Source organism: Sceloporus occidentalis, unplaced genomic scaffold, assembly GCF_023333645.1.
Source record: "Sceloporus occidentalis isolate IW3139 unplaced genomic scaffold, rSceOcc1.0.p SCAF_2, whole genome shotgun sequence".
Lineage (NCBI taxonomy): Eukaryota > Metazoa > Chordata > Lepidosauria > Squamata > Phrynosomatidae > Sceloporus > Sceloporus occidentalis.
Window position 1 is genome coordinate 41,079,982 of NW_028316982.1, and position 22,299 is coordinate 41,102,280.

At 39.2% G+C, this 22,299-nt stretch overlaps 1 protein-coding gene across 10 annotated transcripts in view; it reads left to right on the forward strand.

Moving 5' to 3' along the window:
• DOCK10 (dedicator of cytokinesis 10) overlaps positions 1-22,299 on the forward strand; it is a 187,819-nt gene that overhangs the window by 146,677 nt on the left and 18,843 nt on the right. For 8 of the 10 annotated variants that reach the window (XM_089509209.1, XM_089509211.1, XM_089509215.1 and 5 more), the window contains exons 39-49: positions 1,248-1,346; positions 2,967-3,091; positions 4,197-4,309; positions 6,605-6,742; positions 9,952-10,134; positions 10,887-10,997; positions 12,869-13,084; positions 13,527-13,584; positions 14,047-14,145; positions 16,901-17,007; positions 21,615-21,737. In XM_089509209.1, the coding sequence (XP_089365335.1) occupies positions 1,248-1,346; positions 2,967-3,091; positions 4,197-4,309; positions 6,605-6,742; positions 9,952-10,134; positions 10,887-10,997; positions 12,869-13,084; positions 13,527-13,584; positions 14,047-14,145; positions 16,901-17,007; positions 21,615-21,737 (1,372 nt within the window). The remainder of the gene's footprint in view (positions 1-1,247; positions 1,347-2,966; positions 3,092-4,196; positions 4,310-6,604; positions 6,743-9,951; positions 10,135-10,886; positions 10,998-12,868; positions 13,085-13,526; positions 13,585-14,046; positions 14,146-16,900; positions 17,008-21,614; positions 21,738-22,299) is intronic. The other 2 variants (XM_089509216.1, XM_089509219.1) reach the window with 1 other exon arrangement.

Sequence of the window (22,299 nt, forward strand, 5' to 3'; positions counted from 1 at the left end):
TACTTGTCCTCTCTAACCTTTCAAACCCCAACTTTCAGTTACAGCCATCCTCTCCCAACACAGTTAATTCCTCGCTAATGGAGAGCAGGGCAGATGCAAAGAAGAACCCAGATGTCATCTTGTTGCTGGATAAACAGTGAGACAATAGGGAAGGATGGCTGAAGCTGAAAGTTAGAGTTTCACTTACTGGAGCTTTATGGTGCTTTGTTTTGTAAGTGTGTTAAGATTAAGATTACATTAACCTCGTCCCAGATCCAGTTTGCCCTTTATTGGTGTCCTCTAGATCTGTTAAACTTCAGTTCCTGGAATCATCAAGCCAGCCAGACATCTAGAGAGCACCAGGCTGGGAGAGGCTATCTTATCTTATAAATAGTAGGAAAAAGGTAAAGGTATTCCCCTTTGACAAGGTTGTCAAATCTAGCATCCCTAGGGTAGGATGTATTATTGGAAGGATTATTTGGCACCCTAGGGGGCAGTACTCATCTCCACTACTAAGCCGAAGAGCCAGTGATATCAAAGCCTACTGTGTGGGTCATGTGGCCAACATGACTGCACAGAACACTGTTTCCCTTCCCACCAAAGTGGTACCTATTTATCTACTTGCATTTGTATGCTTTCCGACTGCTAGGTTGGCAGAAGCTAGGACTAGTGAAGGGAGTTCACCCCATTAAAGTGGGCCCTTGGTATCCACTGGGGTCTGTTTCCCCCCCCCCCCATAGATACCAAAATCTGTGGATGCTCAAGTCCCATTAAATATAATGGCATAGTAAAATGGTACTCTTTATATAAAAGGTCAAAATTAAGGTTTGCCTGTGGAAATTTAGATATTTTTAAAGTATTTTCAAGCCACGGATGCTTGAATCCATGGATAAAAAAATCCATGAATAAGGAGAGCTTATTGTATATGTAAAAGTTAGGATAAGGCTGGGTTGCATGGCATTATTAGAAGTCTCTGTTTATATTTGACGTTTATGAGTTAAATGTTTGCCCTTACTGTGACACAGAGCAGGTAGTACACAAGCATAAGCAATAATTTGCAATCACTATGGCCTAAGACTTTCTTGCAAAGGTCTGGCTAGTCTTAAAGACAAGAGAATACTTTACAGCAGAGAAAGGTCAATCTTGTGGCAATCTCATATGTATTCACTCAGTAGTAAATCTTGTTCTCTTCAGCAGGGCTAACTACAAGAAAATATGCTTAGATTTGCAAGTTCACCTGTTTGTTTCTTTATATGTTTGTGTTTTAGGAAAATTGCTGCTGCATTTAAGTTTGCTCAAGCTACCCAGAATGGAACACTGAAAGGTTCTAATTCATCCTGTCAAACATCTGGCCTTCTTCCCCAATGGTAAGATGTGTTTCACTACTGCACAATTAACTTAGTTCCAGCCAAATGGAAGCTACAGACTCCTGGGACTGTAATTTTGGTGAGGTACTTAAGAGATCTCTAGGGCCATAATTCAGGGAAGTGTGTGCTAGAGCACTTTTGCAAAGAATTCTAAGTTCCTCACTAGAGTGCAGATTCCAGGATTCCACAGAATGAAGGCATGACAATTTAAAAAGTATCAAATTGCTATAGTTATGTAGTACAGATAACATCTCCTATCCTGTGCATCATTTACAAATACTTAAGATTTACTTATTTTGGAAGATTTGTAGTGTCTGAGGATATATTAATGATGCAATTCCATTTTTCTTTTGTTTTATACTTGTTTCAGTCATTTTCTAGTGATGGGGCAGGATATGAATTTAACTAGGTAAACAACATATTGTGTATCTTTTCTTGCTTCTGTGTCCCATTATTACTAAAAGTTCAGTACACAACATGCTAAACAGTTCCTTCAAACAAATGATTTGGTCCTTCAGAGACAGTGGATCTCAGTCATGTAATACCGCCTGTAAAGCTCACAAGCATAATTGATTTCAAACTGTACCCATAATCTATGGCACAAAATGTTCTAGTCTTGAACTTCAACACCATGTTGCAAGTAAACACAAAAGGAATACAGTTGCCTAGTTACATAGAGATACAAAATGTGAGTGCACAGAATATTAATTAAAAGGAGATGTAAGTGGGGTGATGTAGGAGTTAAGTGGCATACAAGCTGCCATTTCCAAAATTCTGCTGGCTTACTGCAGCCAGTGTGTGAAATGGGGGCATTTTTCTCACGTACTCCCCTGTGGAAAAATCTTTGCCATTGAGCTTGGTACTGGACTGTGTATCGTGAGCAAGGGGACTTTGAATTTTACAGATCAAGGATGTCTCGAGTTAGTCCCTACTGCCCAGAAAAGACCAGTAGCCTCTGAATTGGATGAGCCTATGGTTGCTGGAGCTGCACCTAACTGAGAAGCATTAGAATTACTCTGCCAATACCTTTCCAACAGATTCCACTTCATCATTGTCAGCTCTTCCTTGCTTTAGCAGATTCATATTAAGAGACAATCCCATGTATCAAATGGCTTATTTACACTTGCCAGAATGCTCCAGGCTGCCCCCAGAGTTTTCTGGCCCCCACATTGCTCCTGCATTCCCACATTCCCTGCTTAGACAGTGGGCAATTGTGGTCCTCGCGAGTTGGCCAGTAGCATTGCTGCAGGCATTCTGAGGTCAGAAAGACATTTTCAGCCTCGTTCTGACCTCAGAGTAATTCGTGTCCATAGAACGATTCAGCAAGGTGCTAAGGAACTGGCAGGGGTGCTAAGCCACCCATTACTGCTGTGGTTTGCTCTGGGTTTTCTAAAAAAAAAAAAAAACAGTGCGAAAGTTTTCTGTGGAAAACCTGAACAGGGTCCAGGAGTTGTGTAAACAGTCCAGAGCTGATTCAGGTTTTGGAGGATGTGTAGTGGGAATTCAGAGGGAATTCAAATCTTACTGTGCAGTGCAATAGGAGAAGTCTTTGAGACTTCTCAAAACTCTGGCATGTGGGATATAAGAATTAATTAAAACTTATATCTTTTAATTTCACAGGATACATTCTGCTTCCAGCAGTGAAGTTCACAGGCATCACAGATCTCAAACCTTACCAATAATCCGTGGCAAAAATCCTTTTTCCAATCCTAAACTTCTGCAGATAATAGACAGCACCATTGCAAGTAAGCACAAAAGAAGCACTTGTGGTCAAGTTACCAAAGGTTATACTTTGCTCTTAAGAAATGTTATCATGGTAGTGGAAATCATGTTCAGAAACCAGTGGAAGGCTATAATTAAGTGGACTTAAGCAGCCATGGCTGGTGGCTAAAATGTTAGCAGAACTGTGAATCCATTCTGGGTTTTAGTTCAGACTTTAATCAAAGTTGCTGAACATACTCTGAATATAGGGATCACCATCTGAATACCTATTTTAAATTTCAAATTAAAATTCAGAGTAGACTCATTGGCACAAAGACATGGAACCCATCAGCCTCTATTGGGCTAAAGGTAAATTTTTACATACTACCAGTTTTTAAGGAAAATTACAGCTCATTTAAGGAAGATTATAGTTTGTGTATATTATCCATATTTTGAACAGTCTCAAAACCCTGAAATATAATATAGGCGCTATCCAGACCTGTTCTTTGAGCTGGCCTGGATTCGTGTTAGGGTTGCCCGAGGGCAGCGCCACCACACGCCCCACAACCCTAGCAATAATGGCGGTGCCTGCTTTTTGCAGGTTCTTTTTCCACTGCAGCTTCCCGTCAGCAGCAAAGGAGGTGGTGGCAGACTGGTGGTCTGTGTCCCACCATAGTTTAGCTGAAAGATACTCATTTTGAATCTACATCTTAGAAATTATCCAAGGGCCTGAACAGAGAGGCCAGAATAAAGCTGCTTCGGGTCACTTTGGAGGTATGCTGTTTAAATGACACATGCATCTGAAGAGGCCAGAAGCAGCACCAAAGCTGTGCTTCAGTCCTTAGGACATGGCTCCCCCACCTGACCCTGATTCCTCCTGCATAAGCCAACTAGGCTGTAATTGAGTGTTACTGCAACACTGGTAATGGGAAAGCATCTTCTACTCTTCCTGGGGGATGTAGACTGGCTTAGGGTGTTACCTGAAACATATAGCTCTGCCCTCCAATCAAGACTCGGAATGGAGGGGTTCGGGCCATTGCTTTCTCCACACCACATCACCTGATGCAGTTTAAATGGATGATCTTTTATAAACATGCTCTGTCTTCATTATCTTTACATAAGCTTTTCCATGACATTTATTTCTTGTAGGTGGCTCAAACGAAACAGATATTGTGAACTACGTAGATACTGAAGCTAACATTGCAACAGAAGTTTGCCTTACTATCCTTGACCTATTATGTCTTTTCACTCAGCATCACCAGGTATCATTTTCATGTCTCAAAATCATGACAGAATGCCTAAGATGCCAATCACAATGTCTGTGATTTATACCAAACCATAATTTTATAGATGCACAGGATATTGATGTATGAATAGCATCACGCAATGAATGAGATGCTACTGTCATATCTGTGCACAGTCTATGAGTCATGCTTGCAAATAACTAGGCATATGCTAGGCTAGTGTGCCTCATGTGATGCATCACAGTGTTTTGTTCTGTTGGAGATTACCTCATGCTTTTACTCACAATCATATTTGGCTTCTTGGTCATGTCAGGTTTATATTCTTTTAACCAGCACGTGCACCAATGTAAGTGTTGTGACAAGTATTTTCATATATAATATAGGATAATATAATGATATAATCTAATCTAATACAATATAATACAATATATATGGGTTTTAATAATATTTGTTAGCCACCTTGAAGTATTGGATCCTAGCATCTAATGAAGGGGTATGAAACCTGGCTGTGGCCCTACAAAGTTACTATGTCATAGCTTTCATCATCAGTGACCAGTCTGAATGGTCCTGTTGGGAACTGAAGTCCAGCAATATCTGGAAGGCCATTGAGTCCCCTGCATTGATCTAACAGAAGAGAACCTCTTGAGGTTTTACTGTATGTAGTCTATAGAGTTTGGAAATACAAGTAGGATAGAATGTGTATGGTGAGATCTCATGTACCATAGTTACACAGATATGTGTGTGTATGTGTGTGTAGTTGTTTTTAAATTTAAAAAGCTGATGTTCCAAAAGAGTCTGTATAAGCATTTTGAGACAAAATTTATTTGTATTTATAATCCATATGTACGTTATGTTCCATTATCCAGGTGAACCAGAGAATTTAGATTTAAACTAGTCTTCTGGTAGATATACAGGTGATTTGCACTAGATCATCAAGCTTACTGAAGTTCCCAGTTGTCCAGAAATAGTAACAATTCAGGAAAAAAGACACTGTAACTAATGACTGAATAGGAAGGAAAAATGGATTTGTGACTGAAAGACTGGGATTATAGGTCTGGCAGTGAAAACATATTCTTGTGTAGACCATCAGAATGTGGTACCATTAAAGGTACTATTAAGTCAGAATATAATTCTGGCCCCTCAGCAGCTATGTTTTTACAGTGGGCCCTTCCCTTATGCAGGGGATCCGTCCCGGACCCCGCCACATAAGGGAAATACCATGTAAACTCAAAGTCCATTAGAAACAATGAGGCTCATTCCCGCAGTGTGCACCCAGTGCGCCACAGGGTGCGCACCACAGGCATGCACCCCATTGTTTCTTCTGGGGCGTGGGAGAAGCCTTTCTGGCATGGCTTCCAGTGTATGCTGGAAGCCGTGTATAGGGTGCCCACATATAACATGGGCACACTGTACTTGTGTCTGGTTGATGGATCTTGGGATTCTAGCAACAAAAAAAAGAAATAAACTCCAAAGTGGAGCCTGAAATATGAAGCCTGTTGCAAGAGAGGGAAACCTCTTTTCTAGAAGTTACCTTGTATAACAAGGCAAAAATGTTCTGTGCCTTAAAGTTGTTACTAATTTCTGGCAGCCTGAAAACAAATCTATGTCAGGGTTTTCTTGGCAACATTTCTTCAGGAGGGGGTTTACCATTGCCTCTCTCTGACGTTGAAAGAGTGTGACTTGCTCAAGGTCACCCAGTAGGTTTCCATGGCCATGCAGGGATTTGAACCTTGGTCTTCTAGAGCCATTACCCAGAACACTGCATCATACTGTTCTTTAGTTCATGCATGGACCTAAGCTATATTAGCAGCATAGTAGCCTGAATTTTACCTTATCAGATACTCTGTCCATTTAGCTCTGTATAGTCCACCCTGCCTGGAGTCAATTCTTCAGGGTCTTTCCTAGTCTCTGCTGGAGATGTCATGGGTGGAACTTTCTATGTTTTAAGCCTGTGGTCTGCCACTGAAATATAGCCTTTCTACCATAGAGAATAAAAAAGTGGCATTATGGCAAAGGCATAATAGAAGGCATAAGTTTTAAAAAATAAAAACAGCATCATGTAAGTGTCTTGAGAGTTCCTGTCTTAAGGGGCACCAAGGGGGGAAAGTGCAGAATTGTTTAAGGGAGCAGGAGAATTTTAGAATATGTGATGACTGAAGCTGAAAAAGGTGGACTCTCCAACTATATATGCTTGAACAAGAAATATACAGTTGATAGCAAAAAAGAAGAAAGGTGGGAAAGCAAAGAAGCAAGCAAAAAAAAAAAAAAAAGGCCAAATAATTCCACTGAAATGTTTGTCTGCTAACTTTTCAGAGGCAACTGCAGCAATCAGATTGCCAGAATACACTGATGAAGAAAGTCTTTGATACCTACCTGCTGTTTTTACAAATAAATCATTCTGCAGCAGCCCTCAAGCATGTATTTGCTGCTTTGAGGTTGTTTGTGAGTAAGGTAACTATCTATGTTGGTTTGGTTGTATGTAATGATAGAATATTGAATGAATATTGTTGCTGGATACATTGTTGTATTCATTGTTTTATTCATGTCTGGCAAAATATCTGTTAGACAAACACATAGAATCATAGTAAAATTTCAGAATTTTCCAAACAAAATTTGGATTTGGATTTCAAACTTTTACCTTGAATTTTGGATATTTTGGAAGAGTTTGTTACTAATGGAGGCAAGCAAATGGAAGTAAGAAATTACTTGTGTTTCTGATTACTACAGGTGGATGAATCATAAAACAACCTTCTACTCTACTGTTGTTTCAGTGCTTTAGGCCCAAGTCTGCCAATATGTTGCAAATGGAAGAAATTTAGAAAATGTATTTTGTTTCACTGATATGGCTAATTCAGTCTGATCCCTAATTCTGACATGTTTCCAGCATGGTGTTGTACCACCAGTGCAGTCATTGGAGCTATTTCTGGAGTAAATCACTTACCCCTAATCAAGTTGTAATTTGTCCCAAGATATTAAATGGAGTGTTAAATTTCTCAAGTTTCTGTAGGCTGTTTGGGAAAATGATTTTACTGTCAGAGGTTTCATTAACTGAGGTATGCCTGCACATGTACATGTTGAAGTAAATTAGTCCTCAAAGGCTTTAAGTGGCATGAAACAAGTCATGCCAGACAAACCTAATCTCTTTTTTTAAATAAAATTACCAGCTTGGTAGATGAAGGGAATGCTGTGGATATATATCTTGATTTCAGTAAGGCCTTTGACAGGGTTCCCCATGACATTCTGGCAAACAAGCTAGTGAAATGTGGGCTAGACAAAGTAACTGTTACATGGATTTGTAATTGGTTGGCTGGCCGAACCCAAAGGGTGCTCAACAACGGCTTCTTTTCATCTAGGAGAGAAGTGACCAGTGGGGTCCCACAGGGCTCTGTCCTGGACCCAGTGCTATTCAACATCTGTATCAATGACTTGGATGACAGAATTGGGGACATACTTATCAAATTAGCAGATGACATCAAACTAGGAGGAGTATCTAATACCCCAGAGGACAGGATCAAAATTCAAAATGACCTTAATAGATTAGAAAGCTGGGCCAAAGCTAACAAAATGAATTTCAACAAGGAGAAATGTAAGGTACTGCAGTTAGGGCAAAAAAATGAAATGCACAGATGTAGGATGGGTGACACCTGGCTGAACGAGACTACATGTGAAAGGGATCTAGGAGTCCAAGTAGACCACAACTTGAACATGAGTCAACAGTATGATGTGGCAGCTAACAAGTCCAATGCGATTTTAGGCTGCATCAATAGGAGTATAGTGTCTACATCAAGGGAAGTAATAGTGTCACTCTATTCTGCTCTGGTCAGGCCCCACCTGGAATATTTTGTCCAGTTCTGTGCACCACAATTTTAAAAGGATGTTGAGAAACAGGAGCGTGTCCAAAGGAGGGTGACTAAAGTGGTGAAGGGTCTGGAAACCATGCCCTGTGAAGAACGACTTAGGGAGCTGGGAATGTTTAGGCTGGAAAAGAGAAGGTTAAGAGGTGAAATGATAGCCTTTCTTAAATATTTGAAGGGATGTCATATTGAGGAAGGAGCAAACTTGTTTTCTGCTGCTCCAGAGACTAGGACCCGGAACAATGGATGCAAGCTGCAGGAAAAGAGCTTCCACCTCAACATTAGGAGGAACTTCCTGAGAGTAAGGGCTGTTCGACAGTGGAACACACTCCCTCGGAGTGTAGTGGAGTCTCCTTCTCTGGAGACTTTAAACAGAGGCTGGATGGCCATCTGTCGGGGATGCTTTGATTGAAATTTCCTGCATGGCACAGGGTTGAACTGGATGGCCTTTGTGGTCTCTTCCAGTTCTATGATTCAATGGGGGGACGGACATCTTTGGGCTTGCTGCTGGAAAGAAACCTATGTCAGTGTCAGTGAGACATCTAATGGAAGGGTGCCACAGCTGAGAAGGCCTGCTCCCATGTCCTCCCACTTGTGTTGCACCACCTGTGTACTGAGGAAGACTCCTCCTGCAGGCCTGAGCTTTGAACATGTATATATAGGGAACAGTATGTATCAAGTTTCCAAACTCTTTGGAGCTTTAAATATTATCACCAACATCCTGAACCCTCTGTGCCATATACAGTCGGCCCTTCTTATACATGGATTTTTTATACACAGATTCAAGCATCCATGGTTTGAAAATGTTAAAAAAATATATAAATTTCAAATATCAAACCTTGATTTTCCATTTTTTATAAGGGACACCATTTTGCTATGTCATTATATTTAATGGGACTTGAGTATCCATAGATTTTGTTATTCACGGGGATCTTGGAATCAAACCCCAGCATATAACAAGGGTTCACTGTACACATATACTATATTCAAGAGTTTTATTCCCTAGAAAATATGGTGAGGATTGCAGTCTTAGATGGAAATCATGAAATCTATTCAGCCTACATTGACCCCAGATGACCTAGTTGAAGCCAAGCACAGACTGCCAGCTGCACTAAGTAGATAAATACTATGGACCTGTCTTGCAAACTGTTACAAAGTTTAAAATACTATATTTCAAATGAAGCACTTTGAATATCCTCAAAGTGCTATATGAATTTTAAGTTGCTTTGAGGGCCTTATAGACAGAAGAACATATTTTTTTAATGTGAAGATGTATATCAGGAAGAAGAAGAAATCAACAAAAATGTATCTGATATTGTTTTGTTTGTGCATATAAGCCAACTCTCTATTTGTTCATGTTACTGAACTCAATTGTTGTTTGTAAAAAAATTATTTAGAAATTTATTTGCAAAACATCAACATTTAAACAGCTTTTCTTACCCACAAATAGTTAAAGTATTGTCAGGGGACCATTTCTCTCTCTCAAGGGCCATATTCCCTCAGAAATCAATTGAAAAATAAGTCATGGCTGGTATCCATACATGAGAATATTGTAGGAGATGCTTCTGTAAGATTCATAAAACATCTGTTTGGGGATATGATGATGTGAGCTTTCTCCTGTAGAGATCATAATGGTCCATGCAGATGGAGATGATTAATAGGCATATGCCTTTGTTTCAGCTAGCTACCTTAAGCCATAGCCTGTTTAGAGATGCATAAAGTTCCCAGTAAGCTTCCAGCACTGTTGAATATTGTCTAAGACAGCTCTGTTGTGATCCTGTCTGCACACTTTTTTTGTCTCCATAGTTCCCTTCAGCATTCTTCCAAGGGCAAGCCGACTTGTGTGGCTCATTCTGTTATGAGATTCTTAAGTGCTGCAATCACAGGTCACGGTCAACTCAGACAGAAGCCTCTGCTTTGCTTTATTTTTTCATGAGAAAAAACTTTGAATTTAATAAGCAGAAATCAATTGTCAGGTCTCATTTACAGGTAAGTAAATCTGATGTTGGTGAATCAACACCATCACTGTTATGGTGTTTCTTGAATTAATTCCTCTACTCAGTCCAGAGAAGGGCAATGTATATCTGCAGACTATACAAACCTCCTAGGCAGTTTTATTCTCATGTCTGCTATACCTTGAGAAAACTGGAAGTCTCAGTTTTCCTTTCTTCCAAGTTTTCTAGACTCTAGGATTCAGAGTTAAGTTGGAAATAGAACCCATTTTGCAGAGAGTTTCAGTAGGCATATTTAGCATTGCCCAGTGATACTTTCAGTTTGCAGGTTTAGCTGAAATATTTTGCTGGCTGAAGCCAAAGATCAAATAGTCTGTCCCTTTTCCCAGTTTCACAAAACAAAGATGTCAACAAGAGCTCAGTGCTGGCAAATACATCCACCGTGGCACCTGGTCACAGCAGCTAGTTGCGAGGGTTGGGAAGGTGCATCAGAGCAGGTTGTCCACACATAATGCGCTGCTCCTCAACAGTAATCCCTGCCCACTGTGGCATTTGCAGTCTTCCCACTCTGTGTAATTGTACATCTGGCCCTGCTGATACTGAGTACAGAGTATTGCAATCAAACTTCAAGCAGCTCATTGCCTATTTGAGCACATATGGAGATCCAAGGCTACTCTTGAAATGATAGTTCAGTCTATTAAGTCAGGCTGCAGTTTCTTTGAAAGAATGTGTATTTGCTAGTTTGATTTCCCTGTGCTAACATTCTCTTTTCATTTTCATCACCTTTAGCTCATCAAAGCTGTAAGCCAGTTGATTGCAGATGCAGGAATTGGAGGCTCTCGATTCCAGCATTCACTAGCAATTACAAACAACTTTGCTAACGGAGACAAGCAAATGAAAGTAAGGAATTATTTGTGTTTCTGATTACTGCAAATGGATGTACCCCAAGACAACCTTCTACCCTAATATTGCTTCAGTTCTTTCTGTCCATATCTACAATAGACAGACAGACAGACAGACAGACAGACAGACAATTGCTGTTGGTCTCCAGAGTCATAGGACAATACTCAAAGCAGTATGCCATGTTGGCTCTACCGTGTGTGTGTATGTTTGTGTGTGTGTGTGTAGAGAGAGAGAGAGCGTTCAAACCTTTCCCACTTTCTCTGATATGGCTAATTCACTTTATTCTCTGATATCTTTTCTCCATGGTGCTATAGCACCATAGCAGTCATTGGAGCTATTTCCGGAGTTAATCACTTACCCCCTATCAAGTTGTAATTTGTTCCAAGTCATTTAAGGGTATGTTAAATCTTCCAAGTTTCAGTGGGCTGTTGAAAATTGGTTTGGGGTACCCTTCCCACTGCTTCACCAGGTCATGCCCTTATGATTTATGAAGAATCTAGAGGCAGATGAAACTGTGTCATGTGATAGATTGTAATTGTAAGTCACTTTGGTAGCCAGTCTTGGATGAAAATATACGAATAGATGGATTCTACAAATTGGGTCATTTGGCTCAGATGCTTGTAAGGCTCTTAAAGTTATAAAATGAAGAGCTTGGAAAAGTTATTTTTTAAACACTGCCATGTAGTGTGATGCTGAGATTACATGTGGTGCTAACAGAGCAAAGAAAAAACTTGTCAGCATATCTATGTGGATTCCAGGGTGGATAGGAAGGAGGCATCCAACATGTGATGAACAGCTACAGCTTTCACAGAGCCAGTGGGGAGCTTGTAGCAAGTCGCTAGCCATCTTGATGTGTAGGAGGGAAACTGTCCCTAGTCACCCTAGTGACATGTAAGCAAGCCCATTATACCACCCAGAAAAAGGAGAGACTAGAAGGGAGAAGATAGAACTGATGGACAAAAAAAATTCAGATGTCTCCTTATGCAAGCTTGGAAAACATAAAACCACACAGGCACCAGGCATTGCATGGGCTTACTAGCACCTTTGGACCAAGTAGCAACATTTCCAAGGTCTGGAAACAGTTTGTAATCTCCTTTACCACCCTTCTGGATCTTAATTCTTTTGGCTGATTTATACATCCATTTGGGATGGAATATATCAGAAATTCCTGAGAAATCTTAGATGTATATGCACCTCTGCGTGGTTAGCTATGTGCACTACCATGTAGTTGATAAACTTTTTAATGCTGTATCAAGTAACTAAAAAGAAAATGTGAAACACAAGAGGAAAAATAATATAAAAATGTATTGCACTGCATTTAAATCATGCAGGGATAGCTGTGTTGGGCATTTAACAAATACAAACAAAAATCCATCAGCGATACCTTTACTGGCCAACTGAAATGCACAATACACTTGTTGCAAGCTTTCAAAGCTTGATGGGCTTCTTCATCAGGCAAAATTTTACAAACCAAACAGGAGGAAAAATGCAATTGGAGATGTTAGTCTGCATGTTGTTTCATATTAGATGCCTGCATGTTGTTTCAGTCCTTAGTAAAGATGTTATGCTGGGGGGGATATCTTTTGCAGGCAGACTCCTCCTCCTCCTGGCCATGTGGCAATTGGGAGATTTTCAAAGTCTTTTTCAATCCAATATGTCTCCATTCCAGTGAGATCACAGGCCTTTTTGTAGGCAGAGAAATAACAGCCTTTCACTATGGCACAGTCACATTTCAGTAGCTACATTTGTCTATCGGGCAATGAATGAAGGATTTTGAAGTGGCTACTATACGTGCAGTAGTTGTGTATATCAGTTGTATAATCTGATCCAACCTCATGTAATTTACTCTGTTGCTTCTTTTCCCTAAGAACAATAACTTCCCAGCAGAAGTGAAAGACCTGACCAAACGCATAAGGACAGTTTTAATGGCTACAGCTCAGATGAAAGAACATGAGAAAGACCCTGAAATGCTAGTGGATTTACAGTACAGTCTCGCAAATTCATATGCCAGTACACCTGAATTACGTCGGACCTGGCTGGAGAGTATGGCCAAGATTCATGCTCGAAATGGAGATTTATCTGAGGTAACTCTTTCTACATATTTTCAAGCATGTGAGTCACATACATAATATTACAGACCAATTACCTATGCCCAGATTTAGTCTATATTCTTAGATTTTTTACGTAAATACCTTAGTAATTTTAACTGTAAACACACTGCAGAAATAATCCAGTTTGAGGCTACTTTAATTGCCCTGGTTCAATGCTAGGGAATTATTTCTGCACTATGTTTTGGAATTTTGTTGCTCCTGTTGTTGTTGTGTTGTTGTGTGCCTTTCCCACTTATGGTGACCCTAAGGCAAACTCGAACTTATCTCAAGTAAATAGATCAACATCAATTTGTTGTTTTGCACAGCATGTATCAAGCAAAACATATAAGTTCCATTTTCCCATTGTCTGGCACTGATAAGGAAGATCTGTGGTACTTCATATTAAAACTTGTGTGTGATTGCTTTTTTGTTACAGGCTGCCATGTGCTACATCCATATAGCTGCACTTATTGCTGAATACCTGAAACGAAAGGGTAAGATAAAATATATTGAGACACTATCCATTGATATAGAAAACAGTGAAATGTGAGCACAAATTCCAAATGATCTACATCGATCTGATGTTCTTTTGTACTTATCCCTTAAGCTGCTTTGACTCTTCTCAAATGTTTTCTGAGTAAAATATGACAGCTAATAAAACTGCTGCTTTCAACAGACTTGCAGAACTTGGAAAGATTAGTTTCTTTTTGGATTTCATCTCCTAGAATCCCCTATACTAGCTGGAAGATTCTTAAAAGTTGTTATTTTCTGAATGCATAAATAAAAACACTTCCATGATCTACAACCCTGTATATTGCTTGAATAAACTTAATAAAATATTTGTTTGGGAGAAGATGTTGGGCCTTTACATCTCATTTCATAGTGTATATCATTAAATATGCATGTATTAACCCATTCAGATAGCAAAACACTAATAACATCTCACACTATCATAGGTTACTGGAAAATGGAAAAGATTTGTACCTCTCGTATGCTCCTGGAAGATGCTGAACTCTCTGATAGTAATGTCTTACTAACAACTCACAATGGAGGAAGTGAGTGTTCTAACCACATCTGTTTATGGGAAATACAACATCCTTCAAACAAGCTGCCAGCACAAATTGTAGAGATTTAAGGAAATAACTGATTCACAAATAATATTTCTTGATATTGGGTATCAGCTGTAATTCTATTCTCTCTGGTTTTGTTCTTGGTTGAATCAGTTGTTGAAAGTTTACCACTGCAATGCTGTATATTTTTTCTGTACAAGGATTACTCCAAAACAACTTGTTGTGTTAATTGAACTTCCATGCTAAGATCAGGAGGGATATTATACAGCTAAGCATAGCAAAGTGTGGATAACAAGGATGTAATTGGGCATTAACCTTTGGCATCAGATTCCACTGCCTACAGGGGTCATTCCCACCTGCAAGGGGCAGTACTAAACATGCAGTATGCATTGTTTTGGTGCTGAATCAAATGCCTGACACCTTGAACTGCATGGTGACAGCAGTAACAGTAGTCCCAGTGTCCAGCAGAGATTAGGTTTAATAAATAATGTCATCCTTGCTAGTCTTCCACAAATGGAAGGACTTCTTTTCATTCATGACAGAACCAGTATCCAGAATCCCACTGGGAGTAATGGAGGGGGAGAACACTGAAGACCTGTTTTCCCTCCCCCTACATCACTCCCATTTCAGAGGCCCCACAGACTTCTAGAGCAGGTATTTGGGGTCAGGGACACTGTGGGAAAAGAAAATTATGCAAGTAATACCCCTGTGCTCAAACTGGACTATCCACAATGGAAGGAAACGCCGGATCCCAGCCAGTAATAGATACATCTTGCCAGAATTTGCCACTACAGAGATTTCAGAACATGGAATTAGCATGTTAAAAGTAATGATGTTACCTATAACACATTTTTATGGTGTATGATGAGAGACAATAGTACTTTTCAAACTACTATAACAACCAGTATTTTTTTTCTTGTGCAACAAATAACACTTACTCATTACTTTGTTAGGAAATATTGTGAGGGGATTTGTGGGACAAATTTTGAACTGTTTTGTGTTTTTTTAAAAGAAAAGAAAGGAAAGGAAAACAAAAAGCAACAAGCAACATGGAGAGAAATTTGTAAGGTGTCATCACCTTTTCAAGTTAGACAATCATAGGCTACTTTCAAAAAAGTTGTAATGAATAACAATAATGATTCAACAGTAGTGAATGTAGTGAAGTGGAACAATAAAGAAGAGCTTCTTGTCTGACAGAAGCACCATCTGGAAGCATCCTAGAAGGAAATGAGGTCAATAATGATCAAGAAAATGGAGGTCAAAAATTCTCTCAACTGCTTTGTTCATAGTGGGGTGCACACTTTATTTCAGTTCAGATTACCTTTTGGCTTAATTTTATTTTGCTACTTTGGGAGGCTAAATATTCCTTGTACCACATTCTACCAGTGATAGAGAATGGGTAAAGATAGATCATATCAAAATAAGTAATCCTCCCTAATGTAAAAGAAATCCTTGAATGGAGAAGCAGATGCTAAGGTGGAGGCATCTAGAAAAAACAAAAATGATTGGTAAAGCTGAAGGCGCTAGGAAAAAAAGGAGAACAAAATTACAAATCAATTAGTTTGATCAGGAAAATCACAATCCTGAGATTACAAAACCTGAGTAGGGCTTTTAGTGACCAGTGCTCTTAGAGAATCAACATAAATCAAAACCTGCTTGATGGTAAATAAAAACATGCATCCAGAGTCTCAAAACCCAAGTGTTGTCTTCATAGTCCACTGCCTTGCCTTTACTCAATATAATCATATGCATCTGGGAGAATGAGGCTCTCCCTGGAACATTTCTTCAAAATTATAGCGTGTTTGGAAAAGACAAGTGGAATGAAAGAGATAAGGCTTAAATCACATTTGATCAAAGCCTAAATTAGTTTGGATGCAATGTGTATTAGATTTTAAATTAATTAAATCGAGCCAGGTTCATTTCAGATTAGGTGTGTTTGCTCATCGCTAACAAATGTATTATAAAAAAAGTCATTCATATTTTCATAACTATGGACTAAACACAAAGTACTTTATAGTTGTATATGCTACGTTGGAAGATTTTTACTTATAAAAAATTTAGGAGCATTGTATTTTATGAATGATTCAAATGATAAATGCCTTGTTTTATTATATTTACCATTATTTTTGATCTCATTATGAATTATTATTATTATTATTATTATTATTATTATTATTATTTAACCTTTATTTATAAAGCACTGTAAATTTACACAGCGCCGTACATACAATCTTTTTAAATTGGACGGTTCCCTGTCCTCAGGCTTACAATCTAAAAAGACACGACACAAAAGGAGAAGGAAGTGGTGGTGGGGAAGGGGATGAGGTCCAGCAGTTCTTCTCAACCTCTGAGGCCTGGACCAAGGCAGATGGACTGGAGGGAGGACTTGGCTTCTTGGAGCTAGCCTGCCTCTCTCTCTCTCAAGATGGTGGCTGAAGGGAGGGCTTGTCTTCTTCCAGGCAGGCCTGGTGGAGCTTCAAATAATACTTTTGGCCAAGTCTATTCTTTGCCAGAATCATCACATTTTAACTCTCTGCAGCCTTGGCAAGCAGCTTAATGAATTGGATTAATTTATAATAACCCATTACAAAGCCCAGTGCATTACATTTCTTCTCTTCGTCTATTGGACTGTGAAAAAACAATTATTCCTGCAAAAAAAAATTAAAGAAACTCCCACTTAGTAATTACTTTAAGAAATTGTTATTGAAACATTCACAAGATTCTTCCTCTGATTTAAAAGGCTTATTTTCCATGGGCTGGCCAGCTTTCCTCAACATTACACCAAATATTAAAGAAGAAGGAGCTATGAAAGAAGACTCTGGAATGCAGGATACACCATACAATGAGGTCAGCACCCCTAACTTTGTTGCCTGTACCTATGCAAGCTCTCTTTGAAAGAAAACTCACTGGGTGCATTTACAGGTCACGATTACCCAGGGATCTGTGAGAACTCTGGTCTACTTGAATACAGTCAGTGGGTTCAGGCACACTACCCAGTTCTTGCTTTGTAGCAGAAGCAACTAAAGAAGCCAGTCAGCTTCCCCTTGGTCAGTGTTTTGTGTCACGCAAACCCAGGAACTTTTATTTTTTATTTTTCTTCCAATAAAAAAAAAACTATCTACAATTTGTTCTACATTTGTTTGGGCATTATGTCTCTAATGTTTCAGATAAGATGGAAAAATATTCCCCATTACAGTATGCCTTTCTTGGTTGAAAAATAGGTTTCCCATCATTCGGGAAACTGAGCAGTGAAGAATAAATACAGTGGTGAGAATTTTGCTCAGTTTTCATCCACTTTTTGCACATGCCAAACTGTTTTATGAAATTATTCTATACAGAAAACATATTGGTTTTATGTGTGAAAACTGTAGAGGTTTGCACAAAATAATACTGTTTCCAGAAAGTTGCATCTGGCACAACAATCTGACAGAGTGAATTTGCACCCAAAACAGGAGTCTTGTAGATACACAATAAAAAAAAGCCACATGGCTATATTGTGCAAGCTAGCTGAGAGGTTGCACAGAAAACAGAAATCTTGTGGAAAAGCACATGTGACTGCCTGGAAAGAATGTTTTTTCCACAAAATCCTGACATTTCCATGCAAACAAACATGTATTTCTACACAGAATAATTTCCCCAAACATTTCAGGATGGGTAAATATCAGGTGAGAACAGCACAGAAATACTCTTTTTCCTCCACAGTGAGAAGAAAACAGTGAAAATTATTTCTTCCCACTTGGGAGGACAAGATAGTCAAATATTGGCTCGGAACAGATGGGCCCTTTGTAGCGTGGCAGCAGCGCAACTAGGGTTAGGAACTGTGCAGCAACTGCATGGTCCCTAACCATAGCAAGGACTGGTGGTGCTACAATGGCAGCACCCTGTGTACACGGGTGCCGTCATTGTGACGGAACGGACGCATAGCGTCTGCACATCGCACTGTGCCAGTTGGCGCACTTGTGTTTTTTTTTTTAATTTAGTATTTTTGAGATTTTACAAAAACAAAACAGATTTATCTACTTTCCATACATATACATACTTTTATATCTTAGTTGTTGTTGTTTTTTTACAAAAACCCCTAAATATCCCCTCAGTGCACCCCGCCCCCAGAGCCATTCCCGTCTTTATACTCCATCCAAAATTTTAACTCCTCCTGTGGAGATAATTTCCCATCTTCTTTTCTTAGTACATTTTCAATAAATTTTTTCCATATTTCATCAAAATCATTTCTTTTCCATAATGCTTTTTTTACTTTCAATTTATATGTTAATTTGTCATTAATTGCTAACTTCCAAACTTCTTTATACCAATCCTCTAATTTCACATTTATTTTTGTTTTCCAATTTCTTGCTATAATTAATCGTACAGCAGTAAACAAATTTGTTACAAGGTTTTTTCTTCTTTCCATTCTACTTCATTGTATATTGATAACAATACTGTATTTGTTTTTCTATCTATCTTTATATTCATAACATTTTCTATCTCTAATATTACTATTTCCCAAAATTTTTGTACGTATTTACATTGCCACCACATTATATGTAGATATGATCCTACTTCCTGACAACCTCTCCAACAATATTTTGAATTCTCTTTGTTTATATTATGTAGTCTCGCTGGTGTCAAATACCGTTTCCAAATCAATTTATAATAATTTTCCTTAATTCGCACCAATAAATTTCTCAAATGTCTTTGTTCCCAAATCTTATTCCATTCATTATCACAAATTTTACATCCTAATTCATCTTCCCATATTTCTTTTAAAATAGTTTGATTTAATTTTTCCCTTTTATTGTCCATTAATATTTTATAAATTTTACTAGTTATACCTTTCATATTTTCATTTTCCTCCATTTCTTTTCCTTTCTGAACTATTTGTTCAAATTGTGTATATTTTCCTTTTTCTATATTTTTTTCTTCCAATTTTTAAACCATTGTTCTATGTGCATAAAATGTAACCAAGACATATTTATCCCCCTAAGTTTTTCTTTTATATTTTCTTTTCCTATTTTTAATTCCATCCAATTTTCCATTATATCTATATTCCTTTCCTTTAATTCTTTATCTAATAAGTCTTTTAATTTTTTGGGAAGGATTTTTCCATTATTATTGGTGTTATCATTGAGTTTTCATTCATTAATCCTTTTTTATATTTATTCCAAATTTCTAATATATTTTCCATAAATGGGTTTTCAATTTCTTTAAATTGGCGCACTTGTAATGTAACAATGGCAGTGGAAAAAGAACCCAGTTTTCTTGGGTTCTTCCGTGTGGTTTGGCAGCTGTGGCTTCCCTCCAGATTAAATTAGGCCGCCGGCAAGCTGCCCTTTTCGGGTGGTCTGTACCACACCATAAATAACAATTTTAAAATATAACCATTAAAATAGAAAATACAGATAGTGTACCACTTTATTTCCCCATAAGCAGTTAGATCCCAGAGGTGGTGGTGGTAGTTGTGTGCCTAAAGTGAACCTATCAGGGGGTTTTCTTCACAGGCTGAAATTTTAAAAAGTCTTTGTCTGTCTCCCAAGAACACCATTGTTGGTACCAGTCTAGTCTCTCTAGGAAGGAAGTTCCAGAATGTAGAGACAGCTATCAAGGACACTTGTGAGGGTGGTGGGGCCGAGAACCCCACCACCCTTCTGCCAAAAAGTCTAGACACAAACAGGCTCATATGGAAGATGGCAATCCTTCAGATAACTAGGTGTTTATCACACAGAGATTTTTGGAGCTTTTTGCAGCTCAGTTCCGACGTGACTGCGGGTTCACGTGATAATGTGAAGTATTATCACATTTGATTCATTCCTATGGGAGCTCCTTCCATGGGGCTTCCTCAGTGAATCCAAAGTGACTCATTTTGGTGAATTCGGTAAAAAGTGAATTCACAAAATTCACATTCAAACTCACTTCGATTTCACTTCGAATTGGTCTGATGGGGAAGATCACTCCGATGTCGCCCCCCTTGGCCCCCTGCATCCTGCTCCTTCATCCCCCTCCTCCTCCTTCATGCCGTCTCTTCCTCATCATCCCCTGCCTGCTCCTTCATCCCAATCCTGGCCCCATTGACCCCCTGTGACCTATCCCATCATCCCCGACTGCTCCTTCCTCCCAATCCAGTCCCCAATGACCCCTGCAACCTATCCCATCATCCCCTGCCTGCTCCTTCATCCCAATCCAGTCCCCAGTGACCCCCTGCAACCTATCCCACCATCCCCTGCCTGCTCCTTCATCCCGATCCTGGCCGCAGTGCCCCCTGCAACCTATCCCATCTTCCCCTGACTGCTCCTTCCTCCCGATGAAGAATGACAGCTAAGGAGGGCGCAGAGAAGGAGGACAGCATCCAGAGCCCCATTGAGCATGCGCAAGGGTGCCTATTCGAATCATTGAAGCCTCAAAGTATGTTCCGGTGTGGTAATACAATGTTCATTCACCACGCTTTACTTGAATCCGCATCACGTGACTTGTCTGCAATCAAACTGACTTTGCTTTCCCCTCAATTCGGAAGGGCAATGGAAAGGCAACCAGGTTTGGTAAAACATCACATTTTAACGTGAATTTGCATTGCCAGACAGGAGTGACTCCGGATCTGGTGTGAAAAAACATCACGTTTCGCGTTTCTAGAACAGGAGTTACTGCGGATCTGAGCTGCAAACCCCCCATGTGTGATAAGGCCCATAGAGGGCTTAATTGTTATAACCTGTACTGTGAATAAATATGACCATATAGTTAAGCCCCTGCTGCTGCAAGCATAATTTCCATATATTCCTTGCTTGTGATGCCATGGAAACATGCCAACTCTATCAGTAGGGATACACCTGGGAAACTGCATAGCCATACTGGCTGTTGGCTTCCATGGGTGCTTCTACACTGTAGAAATAATGCAGTTTGACACCACTTTAAGTGTAGTATCTCCATCCTGTGGAATCCTGAGATTTGTTGTTATACAAGGTCATTAACCTTCTCTGCCAAAGATGCTGATTCTTCACAAAATTCCAAACCCCAGGTTTCTGTAGGCTGGAGCCGTGGCAGTTAAAGTGGTGTCAAACATCTTGTGTGCATTTAACATCCCAGTAACCATTTAGTCTTGGCCCATGTACTGAAGGTTTGTGATCATAGAGAGGCAGGACCGCATTCCATTGTTGTAGTATGAGATGCTTCTCCCTGCTTGGGACTACCCATAAGCTGCCCTTATGTGATAGCAGATAGTGTGCCATAATGCACATCTCCACATGTCTAGCTTTAGCTGATGAAATATCAGCTAAAGTTACCATGCACTGACACATGTGACCATGTGTATTACATTAACACACATATCAAAACAAATATAGCATGTAAGACATTTTCAAAGTAGCCTTCCAAAGTGTGCTTTAGTGTTTTCCTAAACCAAGTCTTTGACTTCCATTATATCTATTTTCAATGCAACCTAGCATTCTTTTTTTCTTGTGGAATTATAGAACATTCTTGTGGAACAGTTGGAATTGTGTGTTGATTATTTGTGGAAATCTGAAAGATATGAGCTCATTGCTGAAGTTAACAAGCCAATCATTGCAGTATTTGAGAAGCAGAGAGACTTCAAGGTAAGCTGAGCCAAAAATAAGAAATTATTTGTGGTCTTTCTTAGATGGGTGACTTCTTTTATTATTTGTTTCCACGTTATTCTTTCACTAGTAGTTTAGTGGTTTACAACTTGTGTGGGGAACATTTAGACGTTCTGATGTTGCAAGAAAGCTTGGAAATGTTACCTTTTGGATTACAAAATGTCCCAGCTAGCCCAGGCAGTGGCTGTAAGATTCAAATAATTGTAGCCCAAACCAATAATTTTTCCAAGCTCTGATATGAGACTAGAGCTGCCACCATTTCTTACTATTGACTATACTGGGAGAGCTTGATGAAAGTCGTAGGTCAAATATTCTACAGCTATGATTTACACCCTGTAAGAACAGTGACAAGATGAAGGAATTGCTGTGGATTTTCAATTATGTATCTTTGCATGCATAAGTTTTACTATTCAAATAAGGCATTAGCCTTATTTGCCTCAGCATCATACTGCTGTCTCATTTATGGTGAACAATAATCCCAAAGTCCTTTTCACACACAGTACTGCTGAACCAAATATCCCCTATCCAATACCTATACATT